This window comes from Pleurodeles waltl, chromosome 10 (assembly GCF_031143425.1).
Source record: "Pleurodeles waltl isolate 20211129_DDA chromosome 10, aPleWal1.hap1.20221129, whole genome shotgun sequence".
Lineage (NCBI taxonomy): Eukaryota > Metazoa > Chordata > Amphibia > Caudata > Salamandridae > Pleurodeles > Pleurodeles waltl.
In genome coordinates, this window is record NC_090449.1 from 640356734 (window position 1) to 640378613 (window position 21880).

Consider the following 21880-nt stretch of genomic DNA (forward strand, 5'->3'; position numbering starts at 1 on the left):
AAAGTAAGGAATAGCATGCACAGAGTCCAAGGGTTCCCCTTAGAGGTAAAATAGTGGTAAAAATAGATAATACTAATGCTCTATTTTGTGGTAGTGTGGTCGAGCAGTAGGCTTATCCAAGGAGTAGTGTTAAGCATTTGTTGTACATACACATAGACAATAAATGAGGTACACACACTCAGAGACAAATCCAGCCAATAGGTTTTTGTATAGAAAAATATCTTTTCTTAGTTTATTTTAAGAACCACAGGTTCAAATTCTACATGTAATATCTCATTCGAAAGGTATTGCAGGTAAGTACTTTAGGAACTTCAAATCATCAAAATTGCATGTATACTTTTCAAGTTATTGACAAATAGCTGTTTTAAAAGTGGACACTTAGTGCAATTTTCACAGTTCCTAGGGGAGGTAAGTATTTGTTAGGTTAACCAGGTAAGTAAGACACTTACAGGGCTTAGTTCTTGGTCCAAGGTAGCCCACCGTTGGGGGTTCAGAGCAACCCCAAAGTCGCCACACCAGCAGCTCAGGGCCGGTCAGGTGCAGAGTTCCAAGTGGTGCCCAAAACGCATAGGCTAGAATGGAGAGAAGGGGGTGCCCCGGTTCCGGTCTGCTTGCAGGTAAGTACCCGCGTCTTCGGAGGGCAGACCAGGGGGGTTTTGTAGGGCACCGGGGGGGACACAAGCCCACACAGAAATTTCACCCTCAGCGGCGCGGGGGCGGCCGGGTGCAGTGTAGAAACAAGCGTCGGGTTCGCAATGTTAGTCTATGAGAGATCTCGGGATCTCTTCAGCGCTGCAGGCAGGCAAGGGGGGGATTCCTCGGGGAAACCTCCACTTGGGCAAGGGAGAGGGACTCCTGGGGGTCACTTCTCCAGTGAAAGTCCGGTCCTTCAGGTCCTGGGGGCTGCGGGTGCAGGGTCTCTCCCAGGCGTCGGGACTTTAGGTTCAAAGAGTCGCGGTCAGGGGAAGCCTCGGGATTCCCTCTGCAGGCGGCGCTGTGGGGGCTCAGGGGGGACAGGTTTTGGTACTCACAGTATCAGAGTAGTCCTGGGGTCCCTCCTGAGGTGTTGGATCGCCACCAGCCGAGTCGGGGTCGCCGGGTGCAGTGTTGCAAGTCTCACGCTTCTTGCGGGGAGCTTGCAGGGTTCTTTAAAGTTGCTGGAAACAAAGTTGCAGCTTTTCTTGGAGCAGGTCCGCTGTCCTCGGGAGTTTCTTGTCTTTTCGAAGCAGGGGCAGTCCTCAGAGGATGTCGAGGTCGCTGGTCCCTTTGGAAGGCGTCGCTGGAGCAGGATCTTTGGAAGGCAGGAGACAGGCCGGTGAGTTTCTGGAGCCAAGGCAGTTGTCTTCTGGTCTTCCGCTGCAGGGGTTTTCAGCTGGGCAGTCCTTCTTCTTGTAGTTGCAGGAATCTAATTTTCTAGGGTTCAGGGTAGCCCTTAAATACTAAATTTAAGGGCGTGTTTAGGTCTGGGGGGTTAGTAGCCAATGGCTACTAGCCCTGAGGGTGGGTACACCCTCTTTGTGCCTCCTCCCAAGGGGAGGGGGTCACAATCCTAACCCTATTGGGGGAATCCTCCATCTGCAAGATGGAGGATTTCTAAAAGTTAGAGTCACTTCAGCTCAGGACACCTTAGGGGCTGCCCTGACTGGCCAGTGACTCCTCCTTGTTTTTCTCATTATTTTCTCCGGCCTTGCCGCCAAAAGTGGGGCCTGGCCGGAGGGGGCGGGCAACTCCACTAGCTGGAGTGTCCTGCTGGGTTGGCACAAAGGAGGTGAGCCTTTGAGGCTCACCGCCAGGTGTGACAATTCCTGCCTGGGGGAGGTGTTAGCATCTCCACCCAGTGCAGGCTTTGTTACTGGCCTCAGAGTGACAAAGGCACTCTCCCCATGGGGCCAGCAACATGTCTCGGTTTGTGGCAGGCTGCTAAAACTAGTCAGCCTACACAGATAGTCGGTTAAGTTTCAGGGGGCACCTCTAAGGTGCCCTCTGGGGTGTATTTTACAATAAAATGTACACTGGCATCAGTGTGCATTTATTGTGCTGAGAAGTTTGATACCAAACTTCCCAGTTTTCAGTGTAGCCATTATGGTGCTGTGGAGTTCGTGTTTGACAGACTCCCAGACCATATACTCTTATGGCTACCCTGCACTTACAATGTCTAAGGTTTTGTTTAGACACTGTAGGGGTACCATGCTCATGCACTGGTACCCTCACCTATGGTATAGTGCACCCTGCCTTAGGGCTGTAAGGCCTGCTAGAGGGGTGCCTTACCTATACTGCATAGGCAGTGAGAGGCTGGCATGGCACCCTGAGGGGAGTGCCATGTCGACTTACTCGTGTTGTCCTCACTAGCACACACAAGCTGGCAAGCAGTGTGTCTGTGCTGAGTGAGAGGTCTCCAGGGTGGCTTAAGACATGCTGCAGCCCTTAGAGACCTTCCTTGGCATCAGGGCCCTTGGTACTAGAAGTACCAGTTACAAGGGACTTATCTGGATGCCAGGGTCTGCCAATTGTGGATACAAAAGTACAGGTTAGGGAAAGAACACTGGTGCTGGGGCCTGGTTAGCAGGCCTCAGCACACTTTCAATTGTAAACATAGCATCAGCAAAGGCAAAAAGTCAGGGGGAAACCATGCCAAGGAGGCATTTCCTTACACAACCCCCCCCCAAACGAAAGAGGATGAGACTAACCTTTCCCAAGAGAGTCTTCATTTTCTAAGTGGAAGAACCTGGAAAGGCCATCTGCATTGGCATGGGCAGTCCCAGGTCTGTGTTCCACTATAAAGTCCATTCCCTGTAGGGAGATGGACCACCTCAACAGTTTAGGATTTTCACCTTTCATTTGCATCAGCCATTTGAGAGGTCTGTGGTCAGTTTGAACTAGGAAGTGAGTCCCAAAGAGGTATGGTCTCAGCTTCTTCAGGGACCAAACCACAGCAAAGGCCTCCCTCTCAATGGCACTCCAACGCTGCTCCCTGGGGAGTAACCTCCTGCTAATGAAAGCAACAGGCTGGTCAAGGCCATCATCATTTGTTTGGGACAAAACTGCCCCTATCCCATGTTCAGAGGCATCTGTCTGCACAATGAACTGCTTAGAATAATCTGGAGCTTTTAGAACTGGTGCTGAGCACATTGCTTGTTTCAGGGTGTCAAAGGCCTGTTGGCATTCCACAGTCCAGTTCACTTTCTTGGGCATTTTCTTGGAGGTGAGTTCAGTGAGGGCTGTCACAATGGATCCATATCCCTTCACAAACCTCCTGTAATACCCAGTCAAGCCAAGGAATGCCCTGACTTGAGTCTGGGTTTTTGGAGCTACCCAGTCCAGAATAGTCTGGATCTTGGGTTGGAGTGGCTGAACTTGGCCTCCACCTACAAGGTGGCCCAAGTAAACCACAGTTCCCTGCCCTATCTGGCATTTGGATGCCTTGATAGAGAGGCTTGCAGATTGCAGAGCCTTCAAAACCTTCTTCAGGTGGACCAGGTGATCCTGCCAGGTGGAGCTAAAGACAGCAATATCATCAAGATAAGCTGTGCTAAAGGACTCCAAGCCAGCAAGGACTTGATTCACCAACCTTTGGAAGGTGGCAGGGGCATTCTTTAAACCAAAGGGCATAACAGTAAACTGATAATGCCCATCAGGTGTGGAGAATGCTGTTTTCTCTTTTGCTCCAGGTGCCATTTTTATTTGCCAGTACCCTGCTGTCAAGTCAAAGGTACTTAAGAATTTGGCAGCACCTAATTTGTCTATGAGCTCATCAGCTCTTGGAATTGGATGAGCATCTGTCTTGGTGACAGAATTGAGCCCCCTGTAGTCCACACAAAACCTCATCTCTTTCTTTCCATCTTTGGTGTGAGGTTTGGGGACTAAGACCACTGGGCTAGCCCAGGGGCTGTCAGAGCGCTCAATTACTCCCAATTCCAGCATCTTGAGGACTTCCACCTTGATGCTTTCCTTAACATGGTCAGATTGTCTAAAGATTTTGTTCTTGACAGGCATGCTGTCTCCTGTGTCCACATCATGGGTACACAGGTGTGTCTGACCAGGGGTTAAGGAGAAGAGTTCAGGAAACTGTTGTAGGACTCTCCTACAATCAGCTTGCTGTTGGCCAGAGAGGGTGTCTGAGTAGATCACTCCATCTACTGTGCCATCTTTTGGGTCTGATGACAGAAGATCAGGGAGAGGTTCACTCTCTGCCTCCTGATCCTCATCTGTTACCATCAACAGATTGACATCAGCCCTGTCGTGGAAGAGCTTAAGGCGGTTTACATGGATCACCCTCTTGGGGCTCCTGCTTGTGCCCAGGTCCACCAGGTAGGTGACCTGACTCTTCCTTTCTAGTACTGGGTAAGGGCCACTCCATTTGTCCTGGAGTGCCCTGGGAGCCACAGGCTCCAGAACCCAGACTTTCTGCCCTGGTTGGAACTCAACCAGTGCAGCCTTTTGGTCATACCGAAACTTCTGGAGCTGTTGGCTGGCCTCAAGGTTTTTGGTTGCCTTTTCCATGTACTCTGCCATTCTAGAGCGAAGGCCAAGTACATAGTCCACTATGTCCTGTTTAGGCTCATGGAGAGGTCTCTCCCAGCCTTCTTTAACAAGGGCAAGTGGTCCCCTTACAGGATGACCAAACAGAAGTTCAAAGGGTGAGAATCCTACTCCCTTCTGTGGCACCTCTCTGTAAGCGAAAAGCAGACATGGCAAGAGGACATCCCATCTCCTTTTGAGCTTTTCTGGGAGCCCCATGATCATGCCTTTTAATGTCTTGTTGAATCTCTCAACCAAGCCATTAGTTTGTGGATGGTATGGTGTAGTGAATTTATAAGTCACTCCACACTCATTCCACATGTGCTTTAGGTATGCTGACATGAAGTTGGTACCTCTGTCAGACACCACCTCCTTAGGGAAACCCACTCTGGTAAAGATACCAATGAGGGCCTTGGCTACTGCAGGGGCAGTAGTCGACCTAAGGGGAATAGCTTCAGGATACCTGGTAGCATGATCCACTACTACCAGGATATACATATTTCCTGAGGCTGTGGGAGGTTCTAGTGGACCAACTATGTCCACACCCACTCTTTCAAAGGGAACCCCCACCACTGGAAGTGGAATGAGGGGGGCCTTTGGATGCCCACCTGTCTTACCACTGGCTTGACAGGTGGGGCAGGAGAGGCAAAACTCCTTAACCATGTTGGACATATTGGGCCAGTAGAAGTGGTTGACTAACCTCTCCCACGTCTTGGTTTGTCCCAAATGTCCAGCAAGGGGAATGTCATGGGCCAATGTTAGGATGAACTTCCTGAACAGCTGAGGCACTACCACTCTCCTAGTGGCACCAGGTTTGGGGTCTCCGGCCTCAGTGTACAGGAGTCCATCCTCCCAATAGACCCTATGCGTTCCATTTTTCTTGCCTTTGGACTCTTCAGCAGCTTGCTGCCTAAGGCCTTCAAGAGAGGGACAGGTTTCTTGTCCCTTACACAGCTCCTCCCTTGAGGGTCCCCCTGGGCCTAAGAGCTCAACCTGGTAAGGTTCAAGCTCCAAAGGCTCAGTTCCCTCAGAGGGCAGAACTTCTTCCTGAGAAGAGAGGTTCCCTTTCTTTTGCTGTGTTGCAGTTGGTTTCCCAACTGACTTTCCTGTTCTCTTGGTAGGCTGGGCCATTTTTCCAGACTCCAGCTCTACTTTTTCACCCTGTGCCTTGCACTGTGCTCTTGTTTTCACACACACCAGTTCAGGGATACCCAGCATTGCTGCATGGGTTTTTAGTTCTACCTCAGCCCATGCTGAGGACTCCAGGTCATTTCCAAGCAGACAGTCCACTGGGATATTTGAGGAGACCACCACCTGTTTCAGGCCATTGACCCCTCCCCATTCTAAAGTAACCATTGCCATGGGATGTACTTTTCTCTGATTGTCAGCGTTGGTGACTGTGTAAGTTTTTCCAGTCAGGTATTGGCCAGGGGAAACCAGTTTCTCTGTCACCATGGTGACACTGGCACCTGTATCCCTCAGGCCCTCTATTCTAGTCCCATTAATTAAGAGTTGCTGTCTGTATTTTTGCATGTTAGGCGGCCAGACAGCTAGTGTGGCTAAATCCACCCCACCCTCAGAAACTAGAGTAGCTTCAGTGTGGACCCTGATTTGCTCTGGGCACACTGTTGATCCCACTTGGAGACTAGCCATACCAGTGTTACCTGGATGGGAGTTTGGAGTGGAATCTTTCTTGGGACAGGCCTTGTCTCCAGTTTGGTGTCCATGCTGTTTACAGCTATGACACCAGGCCTTTTTGGGATCAAAGTTTTTACCCTTGTACCCATTGTTTTGTGAAGAGGCTCTGGGCCCACCCTCCTGTGCAGGTTTTTGGGGGCCTGTAGAAGACTCTTTACTATTTTTAGTTTTGGTTGTCTCATCACTCTTCCCCTGGGGAGTCTTTGTGACCCCTTTCTTTTGGTCACCCCCTGTTGAAGTCTTGGACACCCTTGTCTTGACCCAATGGTCCGCCTTCTTTCCCAATTCTTGGGGAGAAATTGGTCCTAGGTCTACCAGATGCTGATGCAGTTTATCATTGAAACAATTACTTAACAGGTGTTCTTTCACAAATAAATTGTACAGCCCATCATAATTACTTACACCACTGCCTTGAATCCAACCATCTAGTGTTTTCACTGAGTAGTCAACAAAGTCAACCCAGGTCTGGCTCGAGGATTTTTGAGCCCCCCTGAACCTAATCCTGTACTCCTCAGTGGAGAATCCAAAGCCCTCAATCAGGGTACCCTTCATGAGGTCATAAGATTCTGCATCTGGTCCAGAGAGTGTGAGGAGTCTATCCCTACACTTTCCTGTGAACATTTCCCAAAGGAGAGCACCCCAGTGAGATCTGTTCACTTTTCTGGTTACACAAGCCCTCTCAAAAGCTGTGAACCATTTGGTGATGTCATCACCATCTTCATATTTAGTTACAATCCCTTTAGGGATTTTCAACATGTCAGGAGAATCTCTGACCCTATTTATGTTGCTGCCACCATTGATGGGTCCTAGGCCCATCTCTTGTCTTTCCCTCTCTATGGCTAGGATCTGTCTTTCCAAAGCCAATCTTTTGGCCATCCTGGCTAACTGGATGTCCTCTTCACTGGGGCTATCCTCAGTGATTTCAGAGGTGTTGGTCTCTCCTGTGAGGGAACCAGCATCTCTGACTATTATTTTTGGAGTCAGGGTTTGAGGGACCCTGTCCTCCCTAGATAGGACTGGTAGGGGGGAATTTTCCTCCAAGTCACTATCCTCTTCCTCTGAGTTGCCACCCTCAGAGGGGTTGGCCTTTTCAAACTCTGCCAAAAGCTCCTGGAGCTGTATTTTGGTAGGTTTGGGGCCCATTGTTATTTTCTTTATTTTACAGAGTGACCTTAGCTCCCTCATCTTAAGATGGAGGTAAGGTGTGGTGTCGAGTTCCACCACAGTCACATCTGTGCTAGACATTTTGCTTCTAAAAGTTGGAATACTTTTTAAGAATCTACAACTGGTTCTAGAATCTAATTCAAACTTTTACAAACTTTTAAACTCTAAAAGAAATGCTAAACAGGATCTAACACAAGGCCCTAGCAGGTCTTTTAAGAATTTAGAAAACTTTTCAAATTGCAAAAATCAATTTCTAATGACAATTTTGGAATTTGTCGTGTGATCAGGTATTGGCTGAGTAGTCCAGCAAATGCAAAGTCTTGTACCCCACCGCTGATCCACCAATGTAGGAAGTTGGCTCTGTATGTGCTATTTCAAAGTAAGGAATAGCATGCACAGAGTCCAAGGGTTCCCCTTAGAGGTAAAATAGTGGTAAAAATAGATAATACTAATGCTCTATTTTGTGGTAGTGTGGTCGAGCAGTAGGCTTATCCAAGGAGTAGTGTTAAGCATTTGTTGTACATACACATAGACAATAAATGAGGTACACACACTCAGAGACAAATCCAGCCAATAGGTTTTTGTATAGAAAAATATCTTTTCTTAGTTTATTTTAAGAACCACAGGTTCAAATTCTACATGTAATATCTCATTCGAAAGGTATTGCAGGTAAGTACTTTAGGAACTTCAAATCATCAAAATTGCATGTATACTTTTCAAGTTATTGACAAATAGCTGTTTTAAAAGTGGACACTTAGTGCAATTTTCACAGTTCCTAGGGGAGGTAAGTATTTGTTAGGTTAACCAGGTAAGTAAGACACTTACAGGGCTTAGTTCTTGGTCCAAGGTAGCCCACCGTTGGGGGTTCAGAGCAACCCCAAAGTCGCCACACCAGCAGCTCAGGGCCGGTCAGGTGCAGAGTTCCAAGTGGTGCCCAAAACGCATAGGCTAGAATGGAGAGAAGGGGGTGCCCCGGTTCCGGTCTGCTTGCAGGTAAGTACCCGCGTCTTCGGAGGGCAGACCAGGGGGGTTTTGTAGGGCACCGGGGGGGACACAAGCCCACACAGAAATTTCACCCTCAGCGGCGCGGGGGCGGCCGGGTGCAGTGTAGAAACAAGCGTCAGGTTCGCAATGTTAGTCTATGAGAGATCTCGGGATCTCTTCAGCGCTGCAGGCAGGCAAGGGGGGGATTCCTCGGGGAAACCTCCACTTGGGCAAGGGAGAGGGACTCCTGGGGGTCACTTCTCCAGTGAAAGTCCGGTCCTTCAGGTCCTGGGGGCTGCGGGTGCAGGGTCTCTCCCAGGCGTCGGGACTTTAGGTTCAAAGAGTCGCGGTCAGGGGAAGCCTCGGGATTCCCTCTGCAGGCGGCGCTGTGGGGGCTCAGGGGGGACAGGTTTTGGTACTCACAGTATCAGAGTAGTCCTGGGGTCCCTCCTGAGGTGTTGGATCGCCACCAGCCGAGTCGGGGTCGCCGGGTGCAGTGTTGCAAGTCTCACGCTTCTTGCGGGGAGCTTGCAGGGTTCTTTAAAGTTGCTGGAAACAAAGTTGCAGCTTTTCTTGGAGCAGGTCCGCTGTCCTCGGGAGTTTCTTGTCTTTTCGAAGCAGGGGCAGTCCTCAGAGGATGTCGAGGTCGCTGGTCCCTTTGGAAGGCGTCGCTGGAGCAGGATCTTTGGAAGGCAGGAGACAGGCCGGTGAGTTTCTGGAGCCAAGGCAGTTGTCGTCTTCTGGTCTTCCGCTGCAGGGGTTTTCAGCTGGGCAGTCCTTCTTCTTGTAGTTGCAGGAATCTAATTTTCTAGGGTTCAGGGTAGCCCTTAAATACTAAATTTAAGGGCGTGTTTAGGTCTGGGGGGTTAGTAGCCAATGGCTACTAGCCCTGAGGGTGGGTACACCCTCTTTGTGCCTCCTCCCAAGGGGAGGGGGTCACAATCCTAACCCTATTGGGGGAATCCTCCATCTGCAAGATGGAGGATTTCTAAAAGTTAGAGTCACTTCAGCTCAGGACACCTTAGGGGCTGTCCTGACTGGCCAGTGACTCCTCCTTGTTTTTCTCATTATTTTCTCCGGCCTTGCCGCCAAAAGTGGGGCCTGGCCGGAGGGGGCGGGCAACTCCACTAGCTGGAGTGTCCTGCTGGGTTGGCACAAAGGAGGTGAGCCTTTGAGGCTCACCGCCAGGTGTGACAATTCCTGCCTGGGGGAGGTGTTAGCATCTCCACCCAGTGCAGGCTTTGTTACTGGCCTCAGAGTGACAAAGGCACTCTCCCCATGGGGCCAGCAACATGTCTCGGTTTGTGGCAGGCTGCTAAAACTAGTCAGCCTACACAGATAGTCGGTTAAGTTTCAGGGGGCACCTCTAAGGTGCCCTCTGGGGTGTATTTTACAATAAAATGTACACTGGCATCAGTGTGCATTTATTGTGCTGAGAAGTTTGATACCAAACTTCCCAGTTTTCAGTGTAGCCATTATGGTGCTGTGGAGTTCGTGTTTGACAGACTCCCAGACCATATACTCTTATGGCTACCCTGCACTTACAATGTCTAAGGTTTTGTTTAGACACTGTAGGGGTACCATGCTCATGCACTGGTACCCTCACCTATGGTATAGTGCACCCTGCCTTAGGGCTGTAAGGCCTGCTAGAGGGGTGCCTTACCTATACTGCATAGGCAGTGAGAGGCTGGCATGGCACCCTGAGGGGAGTGCCATGTCGACTTACTCGTGTTGTCCTCACTAGCACACACAAGCTGGCAAGCAGTGTGTCTGTGCTGAGTGAGAGGTCTCCAGGGTGGCATAAGACATGCTGCAGCCCTTAGAGACCTTCCTTGGCATCAGGGCCCTTGGTACTAGAAGTACCAGTTACAAGGGACTTATCTGGATGCCAGGGTCTGCCAATTGTGGATACAAAAGTACAGGTTAGGGAAAGAACACTGGTGCTGGGGCCTGGTTAGCAGGCCTCAGCACACTTTCAATTGTAAACATAGCATCAGCAAAGGCAAAAAGTCAGGGGGCAACCATGCCAAGGAGGCATTTCCTTACACGTGGCATAAATGAAAATTGACTCTAGAACTCGCAGCTAGCACACCAGGGATGCTAAACACTTGGAGAACTGAACTATAGCTTAAATGGGCAATCGCTTAAAGCAGTCTCTGTTGATGATCACATGGGAAGGGCGGTCCCCTCAACAAATAAGACTGCAGTATTAACTAAACAATCCACCAGGCAGCTGCAGTATTCTATTCTTGCCTACAAAGCAAAGGACCACTGTAAGTCATGAAAAATTGCAAACTCAGCAAACAGAGCTTACGAACTTGAGGACCCACCAACGTGAACTCCATGGTGTCCTTTTCTGGGTCCAAATGAGGATTTGGACAGGAGGAGGAGGATGGGTAACTAATGTGGATTTTAAAATGCCGTCTTTGTGAAAGACCATAAAATGCTGCCCTGCTGAAAGAGCCTCAATTCTGAGTAGCAGTATCAGCAGATAGAATATCCATGCAATGCAGTTGCAAGTAAATAGAAGTCATTGGCTGGAAAAGCTCAGAAGCCAAAACTCAGTGTAACCCCTTAAACTACTGGAAAGAGTGGGGACTGCAAATAATTCTTACATGGAGGAGCCAAACAACAAATGAGGGTTGTTGTGACTAGTATGACCTCTTACAGAGTTGCAACCCTGCCCAGAGTCATCCCAGATGTAGGTTATGCGGTGTTATGATTTTTTTCCCCACTGCACACGAAAATCATGCATGTGCAGTACGACCTAGGCTTTTTATTATGGTTTTTCAGGGTCTCGGTCCATGCTCTGGAGGGGTGTACAAAGCATGCCCCTAGTAGACACGGGACCGCTCTCAACGTGGTGGGTCATAAACATTAAGTGGTGGTGGGAGTGTGCCAATATTTTCAATAAGAATACTGACCAGAGTTTTTCCATGTCAGCAGGCCCTCTTGAATGTGTCACCCTGACCTTGCATTGACATCTGTGTGCGACCCATGTGCCTGTTGTACGATTGGTGACAGCAGTGGTAGCAGGAGTGAGTGTTTGTGTGTGAGTGCGAGTGTAGACACCAGGGGGATACATTTTGGATATCCCTCGTAAATCATAGTAAAAGATGGAGGTTGAGGAACAGCCACCCCAGACAGTGATGCCGCACTGCTTGCATTCCTGAGCTAGAGAGTTTAGCCTTAGACAAAGAAGTGTCAGAGGATGGAGAGGTGATTACCATAGTTAATCAATCGTGACCTGTTAGCAAGGAATTTATATAATGGAAGAGGATGTGACTTTACGGCCAGACCTGCTGACTTTTGAACTGGGGAACTAGGTTTGAGTCCAGGTGTTGTATTAACATCCATTGGTTCTGGGCAGATTAATCAATCTCCATATGCCAAAAAACATTAATCTGACCTTGTGAAATGTAACAGGTGCTCATGAAAGGTGCTCTGATGCCACTGCGCCAGGTTCTTGTTATATAAAACTGCAAAAATAAATCTGATGAGTATCTCTTCCTGAGCACTACCATTTGGGTGGATACTAGAGAAGGGGAGGTGAGCCAGCATTGTCTTATGGAGGACATTTTCCCACCAGGGCTTTTACCCGACTCCCTCCTCCCCATAAGTGATAGTCCAAAAGGCTTACATCATCCAAGTGCAGTGTCTTCAAGTTTCATGTGCTCATGTTTGGGTGCTTCAGTTTGAGCTGGCCTACAGCAAGACCCATCAATTTTGCCAAAGAATGCGCAGGCTCTGCAGAACAAAAATTAACCTATGAAAAGGAACAGCTCCAAACTAGTTCCCCTATAATGACAGTGAGGTCAACATCCACTGTCTGGAAAATGCGTACAAACTCGGGACTCAAACTTGGTGCCAGTTTGACGTCCTTCAGTGACCAAGTGAGGGAGTGCTCCTCAGAGTACTTGAAAGAATGCAGAGATCCAGGGCCGGCCTCCTTGATAACCAGTCTCCCAGATGTGATTGGACATCACCTGAAGTCTGTATCTACTGGACAGCTTTGGATCTGTCAGTGGCCTGGCCTGCAAAAGGGGGGAATCAACACCTGACCCAGCAGGAAGAGATTGCACGAGAAGGAGATCCCCAGCCACTGAGCTTGGAGTGTGGTGCACCCCAGAAGAACCTGACTTAAGGGGGGAGCCAGACCCACGCTAGAGCAACTGTGCTCAAGTACCAGCACTGAATCTGAGGAGGTGTGGCTACCAGCCCGCACCCCTGGGAGCCGAGATTAGATTCACTGGCCTGTACTGCAGTTACCAGCTGCTGAACAGTTTTGAGTTTTAAGAGCCCGATCAACCAGGTAACTTGAGTTGCATGAACTTGAACACATACTGCGTCTCTCTCTCAGAGTTAAATAACATGCTAGAGTTTAACCCCTTGAGGGCCAAGGACGTAATGGTTACGACCATGGCTGCACCACTCGGGCGCCACGGATGTAACCTTTACGTCAAATTACTGGCCCTCGGGGGAAGTGCTAGTGCTCCCCCCGAGGGCCACCCCTTTAACACCCCAGGTCAGGGCTGGAAGGGTAATCGCTTCCACTTCCTCCTCTGACCCCCCCACCCCGTGACGTCTGATGACGTCAGCACGCAAGAGCGTGCTGACCTCATCAGAGGTCACCTCCCATCGCGATTGCGGAAGAGAAATGCCCAGCATTTCTCTTCCGCTCGGGAGGAGGGGGCCAGCAGAGGCATGAAAGGAAAGGCCTTTCCTTTCATGTCTCTGCAAGCATTTCTGCTGCCCGATCGCATCAGAAATGCCCACTAGACACCAGGGAATTTTTTCCCCCTTTGAAATGGACATGAGGGGAGCGACCCCTTAGGCAAGGGTCGCTCCCCGGGAGGCCAAATTATTTTTAGGCCATTTCTGCCCTCCGGGGGCAGAAGCCACTAAACACCAGGGATTTTTTTTGTTTTTAATACTAACACATTTGGGCAAGGGCGGCTACCGGGAGGTGGGGTGGGGGTGGGGGGATGGGGGTATTAGGGGATGGGGGTATTAGGGGTTGGGGGCAACATATTTTTTGCCCTTTTCTGCCCTCCCCCTTGGGCAAGGGTCGCTCCCCATGGGGCACATTACTGTTGGCCATATCTGCCCCCCTTGGGGGCAGATCGGACTATTTTTGTAAGGCCCATCTGCCCCCAAGGGGGATAAGAAAGCCCACCAGAGACCAGGGAAGATTTTTTTTTCAAAATAAGAGGGTGGGGGTATGGCCATACCCCCATCCCAAATAAATGGGGCCAAAATTGTTCTGCCCACCAGTGGGCAGATGGGACAATTACCCCCGATCCACACCCCGGGGAAGTGTGTGTGTGGGGGGGGGGGGGGGGGGGGGGGGAGAGAGAAGGGCAGAAATTATACTAGATGGCAAGGAATAAAAATAAATAAAAAATAGTTGGGTGGTGGCTACCAACCAGTATGGGCCTGGTTATGCCCCCACCCCAACTGAAGGGGGTAACAGTCTTTCAGCTCTCCCCCCGCTCACTTAAACATCTTATCCCACAGCAAGCAAGAATACTGATTATTTTGGGTTTTGGTTTTACATTTGGGCCATGAGAGCTTGGTAACTCAAAATCGTCCCACTTGGAATGTTAAGGCTGCACTTTTTTTTTTTTTTTTTTTTTTTTTTTACTTTGGGACGCTGCCATGTAGAAAAATCCACAAGACCCAGACACATCTGAAACCTAAACATCTGGTTGATTCCAGGGTGGTGTGCTTCACATGCACCCAGCACCATTTTCGTACCCACAATGACCTGCAAACCTCCAACTTTGCTGGAAATCACACATTTTTCCCACATTTTTGAGATGGAACCTTCCGGAATCTGCAGGGATCCACAAAATTCCTACCACCCAACATTGTCTCATCTATACCAATAAAAATTCTGCTGCACTTGTCAGCCTAAAAATGATTTTTTTTTTTAACTGCCCTTTTGGACCTGCTTTGGTTCCCCCTCAATTTTGTCATGTTTTTGGCTCTTCTCTGTCATAGGCCTTTGGCCCACCTACACAAGTGAGGTATCATTTTTACCGGGAGACTGAGGGGAACGTTGGGTGGGGTGGTAGTAAATTTGTCCTGGTGCGGTGATCCCACACAGAAATGTGGGAAAAAAGTGATTTTTTAGCTAAATTTTAGGTTTGCTGAGGATTCGGGGTAAGAAATCATTGGGGGATCCACGGAAGACACCTCCCTGGACTCCCTCGGTGTCTAGTTTTCAGAAATGTCTGGGTTTGGTAGTTTTCCCTAGATGGCTGCTGAGCCCAGGACCAAAAACGCAGGTGCCCGCCCCCCTCCACCCCAAAAAAACAGGTAGTTTTGTATTTGATAATTTTGATGGGTCCAGATAGTGTTTTAGGGCATTTCCTTTCGCGAGCACTAGGCCTAAACACACAAGTGAGGTACCATTTTTATCGGGAGACTTGGGGGAAACGCTGGGTGGAAGGAAATTTGTGGCTCCTCTCAGATTCCAGAACTTTGTCATCGAAATCAGAGGAAAAAGTGTTTTTTTGGCCAAATTTTGAGGTTTGCAAAGGACTCTGGGTAACAGAACCTGGTCAGAGCCCCACACGTCACCCAATCTTGGATTCCCCTATGTGTCTAGTTTTTAAAAATGCACAGGTTTGCTAGGTTTTCCTAGGTGCCGGCTGAGCTAGAGGCCAAAATCCACAGCTAGGCACTTTGCAAAAAACAGCTCTGTTTTCTTTGGGAAAATATGATGTGTCCACATTGTATTTTGGGGCATTTCCTGTCGCGGGCGCTAGGCCTACCTACACAAGTGAGGTACAATTTTTATTGGGAGACTTGGTGGGAACGCTGGGTGGAAGGAAATTTGTGGCTCCTCTCAGATTCCAGAACTTTCGGTCACTGACATAAGAGGAAAAAGTATTTCTTGGGCCATATTTTGAGGTTTGCAAAGGATTCTAGGTAACAGAACCAGGTCAGAGCCCCACAAGTCACCCCATCTTGGATTCTCCTAGGTGTCTAGTTTTCAAAAATGCACAGGTTTGGTAGGTTTCATTAGGTGACGGCTGAGCTAGAGGCCAAAACCTACAGGTAGGCACTTTACAAAAAACATGTCAGATTTCAATGTAAAAATGGGATGTGTCCATGTTGCGTTTCCTGTCGCGAGCATTAGGCCCATTAGACCCACGCAAGTTAAGTACCATTTTTATCGGGAGACTTAGAGGAACACAGAATAGCAAAACAAGTGTTATTGCCCCTTGTCTTGCTCTACATGTTTCGCTTCCAAATTTAAGACAGTGTGTAAAAAAGACTTCAATTTGAGAAATGCCCTGTAATTCACATGCTAGCATGGGCACCCAGGAATTCAAAGATGTGCAAATAACCATTGCTTCTCATCACCTTATCTTGTGCCCATTTTGGAAATACAAAGGTTTTCTTGATACCTATTTTTCACTTTTTATATTTCAGCAAATGAATTGCTGTATACCGGGTATAGAATGAAAACCCATTGCAAGGTGCAGCTCATTTATTGGCTCTGGGTACCTATGGTTCTTGATGAACCTACAAGCCCTATATATCCCCACAACTAGAAGAGTCCAGCAGACGTAACGATGTATTGCTTTAAAAAAATCTGACATCGCAGGAAAAAGTTAGAGTAAAACGTGGAGAAAAATGGCTGTTTTTTTCACCTCAATTTCAATATTTTTTTATTTCAGCTGTTATTTTCTGTAGGAAACCCTTGTAGGATCTACACAAATAATTAAGAATTTTGTCTACTTTTCAGAAATGTTTAGCTTTCTGGGATCCAGCATTGGTTTCACACCCATTTCTGTCACTAGGTGGAAGGAAGCTGAAAGCACAAAAAATAATAAAAATGGGGTATGCCCCAGTAAAATGCCAAAATTGTGTTGAAAAATTGGGTTTTCTGATTTAAGTATGCCTGTTCCTGAAAGCTGGTGATTTTAGCACCGCAAACCCTTTGTTGATGCCATTTTCAGGGAAAAACCACAAGCCTTCTTCTGCAGCCCTTTCATCTCATTTTTTTTTTTTAAACAACATTTTCGCTGTGTTTTGGCTAATTTCTTGGTCTCCTTCAGGGGAACCCACAAAGTCTGGGTACCTCTAAAATCCCTAGGATGATGGAAAAAAAAGGACGCAAATTTGGCGTGGGTAGCTTATGTGGACAAAAAGTTATGAGGGCCTAAGCGCAAACTTCCCCAAAAAGCCAAAAAAAGGCTTGCTACTTGAGGGGGAAAAGGCCTGGCAGCGAAGGGGTTAAGCATTTAAGCAGTAGGACTTAAACATGTAAAGAACCTAAACAGCGACACCTATACAGACAGGACTGTGGGTCACAGAACCAGACAAGCTGCTTGGCACCATACTTTAATGACCGTGCGCCTGTGCCCTATTAATGCCTGAATATTTGTATGCTTAGGCATTTATTGAGCAACAGTGTCCTGAGTCTCTACCCCCACACTACCTCCATGAGAAGTCTTGGACTGTTTGTCCTTACCACCCTAGCAGTCAACTATGGAAAGGGTGCACTTGGTGCCTAGTTTGCAGTGCAGCCATTGGCCATGACATGGGACAGAAGAAAAAAAGCAGACGGCTGCAAAACCACTGGGTTTTGGTGCACTAACACCCGTTTGCCACCTGACCCTTGAAGAGATTCAGACAATGCCTAACAACCCTACTGGGGAGAATCTAAATGTTTTGTAATACAGAAAGGCACCAATTTGCACATAGTGTTTTAGAACTGTTAAAGATAAGAACGACATAACAGGAGAGCATCCAAAAGGACAAATGCTCCTCAAGAGTCCAGTGATAAACGGTGTAACCTGATCCCATATAACGAAACACTTGACTTCAGGATATCATTGTAATGTCAAGCAGAGTTTAAAATGTTAGTGATATGTCTGATTTCTGCATACAAAAACACAAAGCACTAACAGCACATTTAATATTTACCTATATCAAAAGATATCTGCAAGAGGGCCTTCCCTAAACACGACTGAAAGCAGTACTAATGGTATTTTACCTTTAAAGGAATTGAATGGAGGCTGAGGTGACAGCAGACATGATTTACCCATGTGCAATTCCAAGCGCTACAAATTTTAGCAAGTTAAATTAGCAACAAGTACAGGTACCATTAAATAAAAAAATACTTGTAAAACGATAGCAAAAATTACAAGAACCACATTAGATCTCTTATCTAAAAGCTTTTACTGTATTAAAACTATGCAGTTAACATACCCCTTTTGGTTCAGGAACAATAAGATGAGTGCATTTCTTGTTGAGGCTCAACTGGCAATTGCCTCCATAAAATGTAATCAAAGCCCAGATCGCATTACGGTCCTCCGGCGAAAACTAACAGAAAAAGTACAGACATCTGTCAGAACAGGAAATCTTTGGGTACCAGAGAAGAAAAAAAAAAACAGATTTAAGTACATTTGCAGTCGGAAACAATTTAATATTGAAAACTTGACAAAGTCAGTCACAAAAACAGATGCTATACCCTACCCAAAGTTGAGATTCAAAGTCGGCAACGTTTAATATTTACCTAATTCAATACACAGATGGAGGATCCAACCAAATAATTCTATATGGCATTAAAAAGAGGTGACTGAGCTTGAGGTATATAGATACTTATAAAAAGCCAAAAAGACACCACCATCCTTGCATTCCCTGGCATGATTAAGTACTGATCACAATTCCATTTTTGGCATTTCCACCAATGAGATTATGGTGGTGTATACATTTAGAAGGAGAAAACTAGCATTAATAGTCAAATAAAGGGGAAGTAAATCTAACTCCTGTAGACTTACTCCATTTCCATAATAATCGCTAGGATGTGTGTGGCTGGTGCTAACATTACAAGACAGTTAATATGTGGAGAGGTTGCAAATTCAAGTAACCACCTTCTCTCCATGTGCAACACCTGACCGCTACTCTTGATTTCTATATAACCATTGAAAGGCTTAACTGTGTGGAAGGATAAGATGTCCACAATATGGAGTTGCTACACTTAATTTAAATTTAAAGGATTTGTTAAGTGCCTTCGCTAACGGTATGTACATTGATTTAAAATAGTACAAATATAAAAAGAAAACCTCAAGTAAAATTTTAGATAATTGGAAGAATCAAAGACTAGAGATAGAACAGATGAGACCAGGATGACAGGGGTAGATGAAGTGAAGGTGAGGGGTAACTAGGTTATAAGCAGGGCCGTAGACTGTACCAAGTCAAAATAAGCAAGAGGAGGCAGGTTTGTGTATACAGGTATACGTGGCACAAAAGAACAGAATTTAAAGAGAACAAGCAAAGAGACAAAAAGAGAAGAAATATAAGAAGTGCAAAGTAAATTGAATATGAGCAGGCTAGAGGAGCGGAAAATAGTCTGGAATAGGGATACAGGGTAAGCAGGGAGTCAAACCAGACGGCAAGAGCAATTATCCAGCTAACTAAAGACTCAAAATAAGAACCTCGGTTGCCTGAAATATAAGAAAATGGCACATTTCTCATGTTATTGAGTTGTATTACTCGTGTTTCTCATTTCATTTAAAATGTGTGGTAAGAAATTCAAAACTTGAGAAACTAGCAGAGGATGGAACTGGAACAGATTGAAATAAAAAATGTAGGCATCTGAACTACAACTGGCACTACGGGTTTATGCCACTGGAAATGTTTAAGCATTCTTCAAGCTGGTGCAATAAACATGGATGGTTTCTTGTAAAGTCCCCCTGCACTAAACCACATTCCAAAACTAGACGGCTGAAACAAACGATGAAGAGAAGATTGGGAATCTTGCGTTTCCAAGAAATGTTCTCATGTGAAAACATTTTACGAGGACCCTTTGAAAACCTCCTTCGGCTGAAAAAAAAAAAACAATTTACATAAATGAAGCATATCTATTTTTTATGCATTTCTGTATGGAAGTATGCAAATTTTAGTCTTTCATCCGTTCTTTGGTCATGCAACTGTCGATAAATATGGAGTTCGCCTTCAGAAGTTGAAATATGAAGCAATCTTGGAGAACGGGAACAACCCGAACTTCGTCGACGTTTAAAAATAGAAAATACTGAAATAACCGGTCCCAAAAATGAGATTTCCACATTTCAGTGAGAGATTCAAGAAATTTGTCAAAATAGGGAAAGTAATACTCATCAGGGATTAAAACTCATGGTTAAGCTGAGAGGTTTGAGTTAAGGATGAAAAGCTAGGAAGGAATCCATCTCTTTGTACCACCCTTTATATATCAAAGAGGCTATGGAAAGTCTTTCCGAGATGGAGCTGCAGACATGTCGTTTGTTGAGACATAATTGAATAACGCAATCAGTATCCTTGTATCTGTACTTTGCTTGATTAGATAAGTTTTACAGTTTTATTAAATGCTCAACTGAAACTCGGGGCGCCTCTCCAAGATAGGGAGAGCGTCGACGGTTTCACCCACAATTTCTGAGAATAAACCTTACATTTCATTTAGTATTCAAAGCACACAAAGTTTCCTGCATACTTTTTTTATTCAGTTAATTGTGGTCCAACTTTGTTTCATGCTGCAGAATGAACGAAGTCTTATAATTTCAACTGTTTTTGTTATCAACTATACTGTTTTAATTTAGAATAACCTTAACTGTATAAATCACAATAGAAATGCTTCGGTGTGCAGCTTCAAGAGAATGACATTTTAGGGGTATCAAATGTCAATGACAAATGTGTTTTTTGGCAATAATAGTAGTTCTTTAAAATAACTTATTTTATTCATTGCTGTGTTTTGTGTAATCGTGATTTTTTCAGTTTGTGTGATTCGAGTTCTATTAAGAGATTTAATATGGCATAGGGGCAGCTAAAAAGGAAAGGATAAACTCAACCAACTTTTGTTGTGCCTGGAAGACGTCGCAAGGCATAAAAAAAATGTGACCAAGGTATATGAAAACATTCTACAATGAAATACTTACTTTAAAAAATGAACATATTATACGTTATACAACTGAATTCCCACAACAACAAAAAAATTGAAAAAGCAATAGAGACCGGCCAACCTCCGAAAACAATTTCAGAGTATGAAGAGAGGATTGGGGTTTGGGAGGGGCAGGACTGGGTCATGCGCAGCCTGACACATTCTACCTCAAACCCTCCTCCCCTTAAGACACACAAAAAAAATAGACGTTTCTCGTCCTGGAATGAATGTTGGCTGCATACAGCCTCCAAACAATTAACCAGAAAGCTGCTCACTCAGGATGTGTGATATTTGCTCCTCGCCAGGTAATAGTGTGAAGGAAGCAGACAGTGTGGCTCTGTGTAAGTGGGAAAGACTGAATATAGCAAACCATGCTGTTTTTTTTTTTAACCTTCGACTACTGAACTAGATCAGATTGTAGATTTTTTTTTTTTCCAAAAGTAATAATTTTATCTTTGTGCAGCTCTGCCACCAAGGAATATAATAAACTATCAGGCGTCACTACTAAAAAATAGATACCATAAACATTTTGGACGAGAGCAATTTTAGATGACAGCTGTAGGAAACTAGCCTGTGTTACAGTACCACCCATACGCTTTGTGCCTGGTATTTGATGCTAACTTGACTGTATGTTGGGATCCTGCCAACCAGGGCCCAGCATCTGTCTTCTTTCCCTAAACTGAACCATTGCTTCCACAATTGACACACCTCTGGCAAATAGTTAAGTCCCTTGTAAAAAAGTACCAGTGTTCCCAAGGGCACGATGGCCAGGGAAGGACTTTAAGGGCTGTAGCATTTACTGTGCCATCCCAAGGGACCCTCTCACCATACACCATACACATTGCCATTGCAGACTGTGTGTGTTGGTGGGGAGAAAAACGGTACAGTCAACATGGCATCCCTCTCTGGGTGCCATGCCCACAAACCACTGCCTGTGGAATAGGTAAGCCACCCCTCTAGCAGGCTTTACAGCCTTAAGGCAGGGTGCACTATACCTCAGATGAGGGCACAGATGCATGAGCAATATGCCCCTACAGTGTGTAAGTCCATTCTTAGACCCTGTAAATGTAACCATTTTGAGTACATTGGCTGGGTGTTTGTCATTACGAAGTCCACAGCTCCATGACGGCTTCACTGAATGATGGGAAGTTTGGTATCAAACTTCCCAGCTCAATAAACTCACACTGATGCTAGTGTTGGATTTATTGAAAAATGCAAAGAGGGAGCATCTTAGAGATGCCCCCTGAAATCCACCCAACTCTACTCTCTAGTGTATGGCTGACCGGATTATGGCGCCTGCCACTACCAGATGAGTTTCTGACCCATGGGGTGAGGGCTTTTGTGCTCTTCGGGACAAAACCTGCTATGGATGGAGGTGCTTCACCCTCCCACCCCCGGCAGGTAGAGCAACACTTGGCGGTGAGCCTCAAAGGCTCCTGCCTTTTGTTCTGCTGCCTCAGGGTACTCCAGCTAGTGGAGATGCCCGTCCCACTGGACCAAGGCCCACTTTTTGGGGCAGATCCCGCTGGAAGATTAGTAAACACAAGGAGGAGTGTCCCTCCCAGCTGGGACCACCCCTAGGGT

At 46.5% G+C, this 21880-nt stretch overlaps 1 protein-coding gene across 2 annotated transcripts in view; it reads right to left on the reverse strand.

The window, feature by feature from the left end:
* The window catches only part of PAXIP1 (PAX interacting protein 1), a 188256-nt gene that overhangs the window by 140737 nt on the left and 25639 nt on the right, over positions 1-21880 (reverse strand). For both annotated transcript variants that reach the window (XM_069211133.1, XM_069211134.1), the window contains exon 5: positions 17593-17706. In XM_069211133.1, the coding sequence (XP_069067234.1) occupies positions 17593-17706 (114 nt within the window). The remainder of the gene's footprint in view (positions 1-17592; positions 17707-21880) is intronic.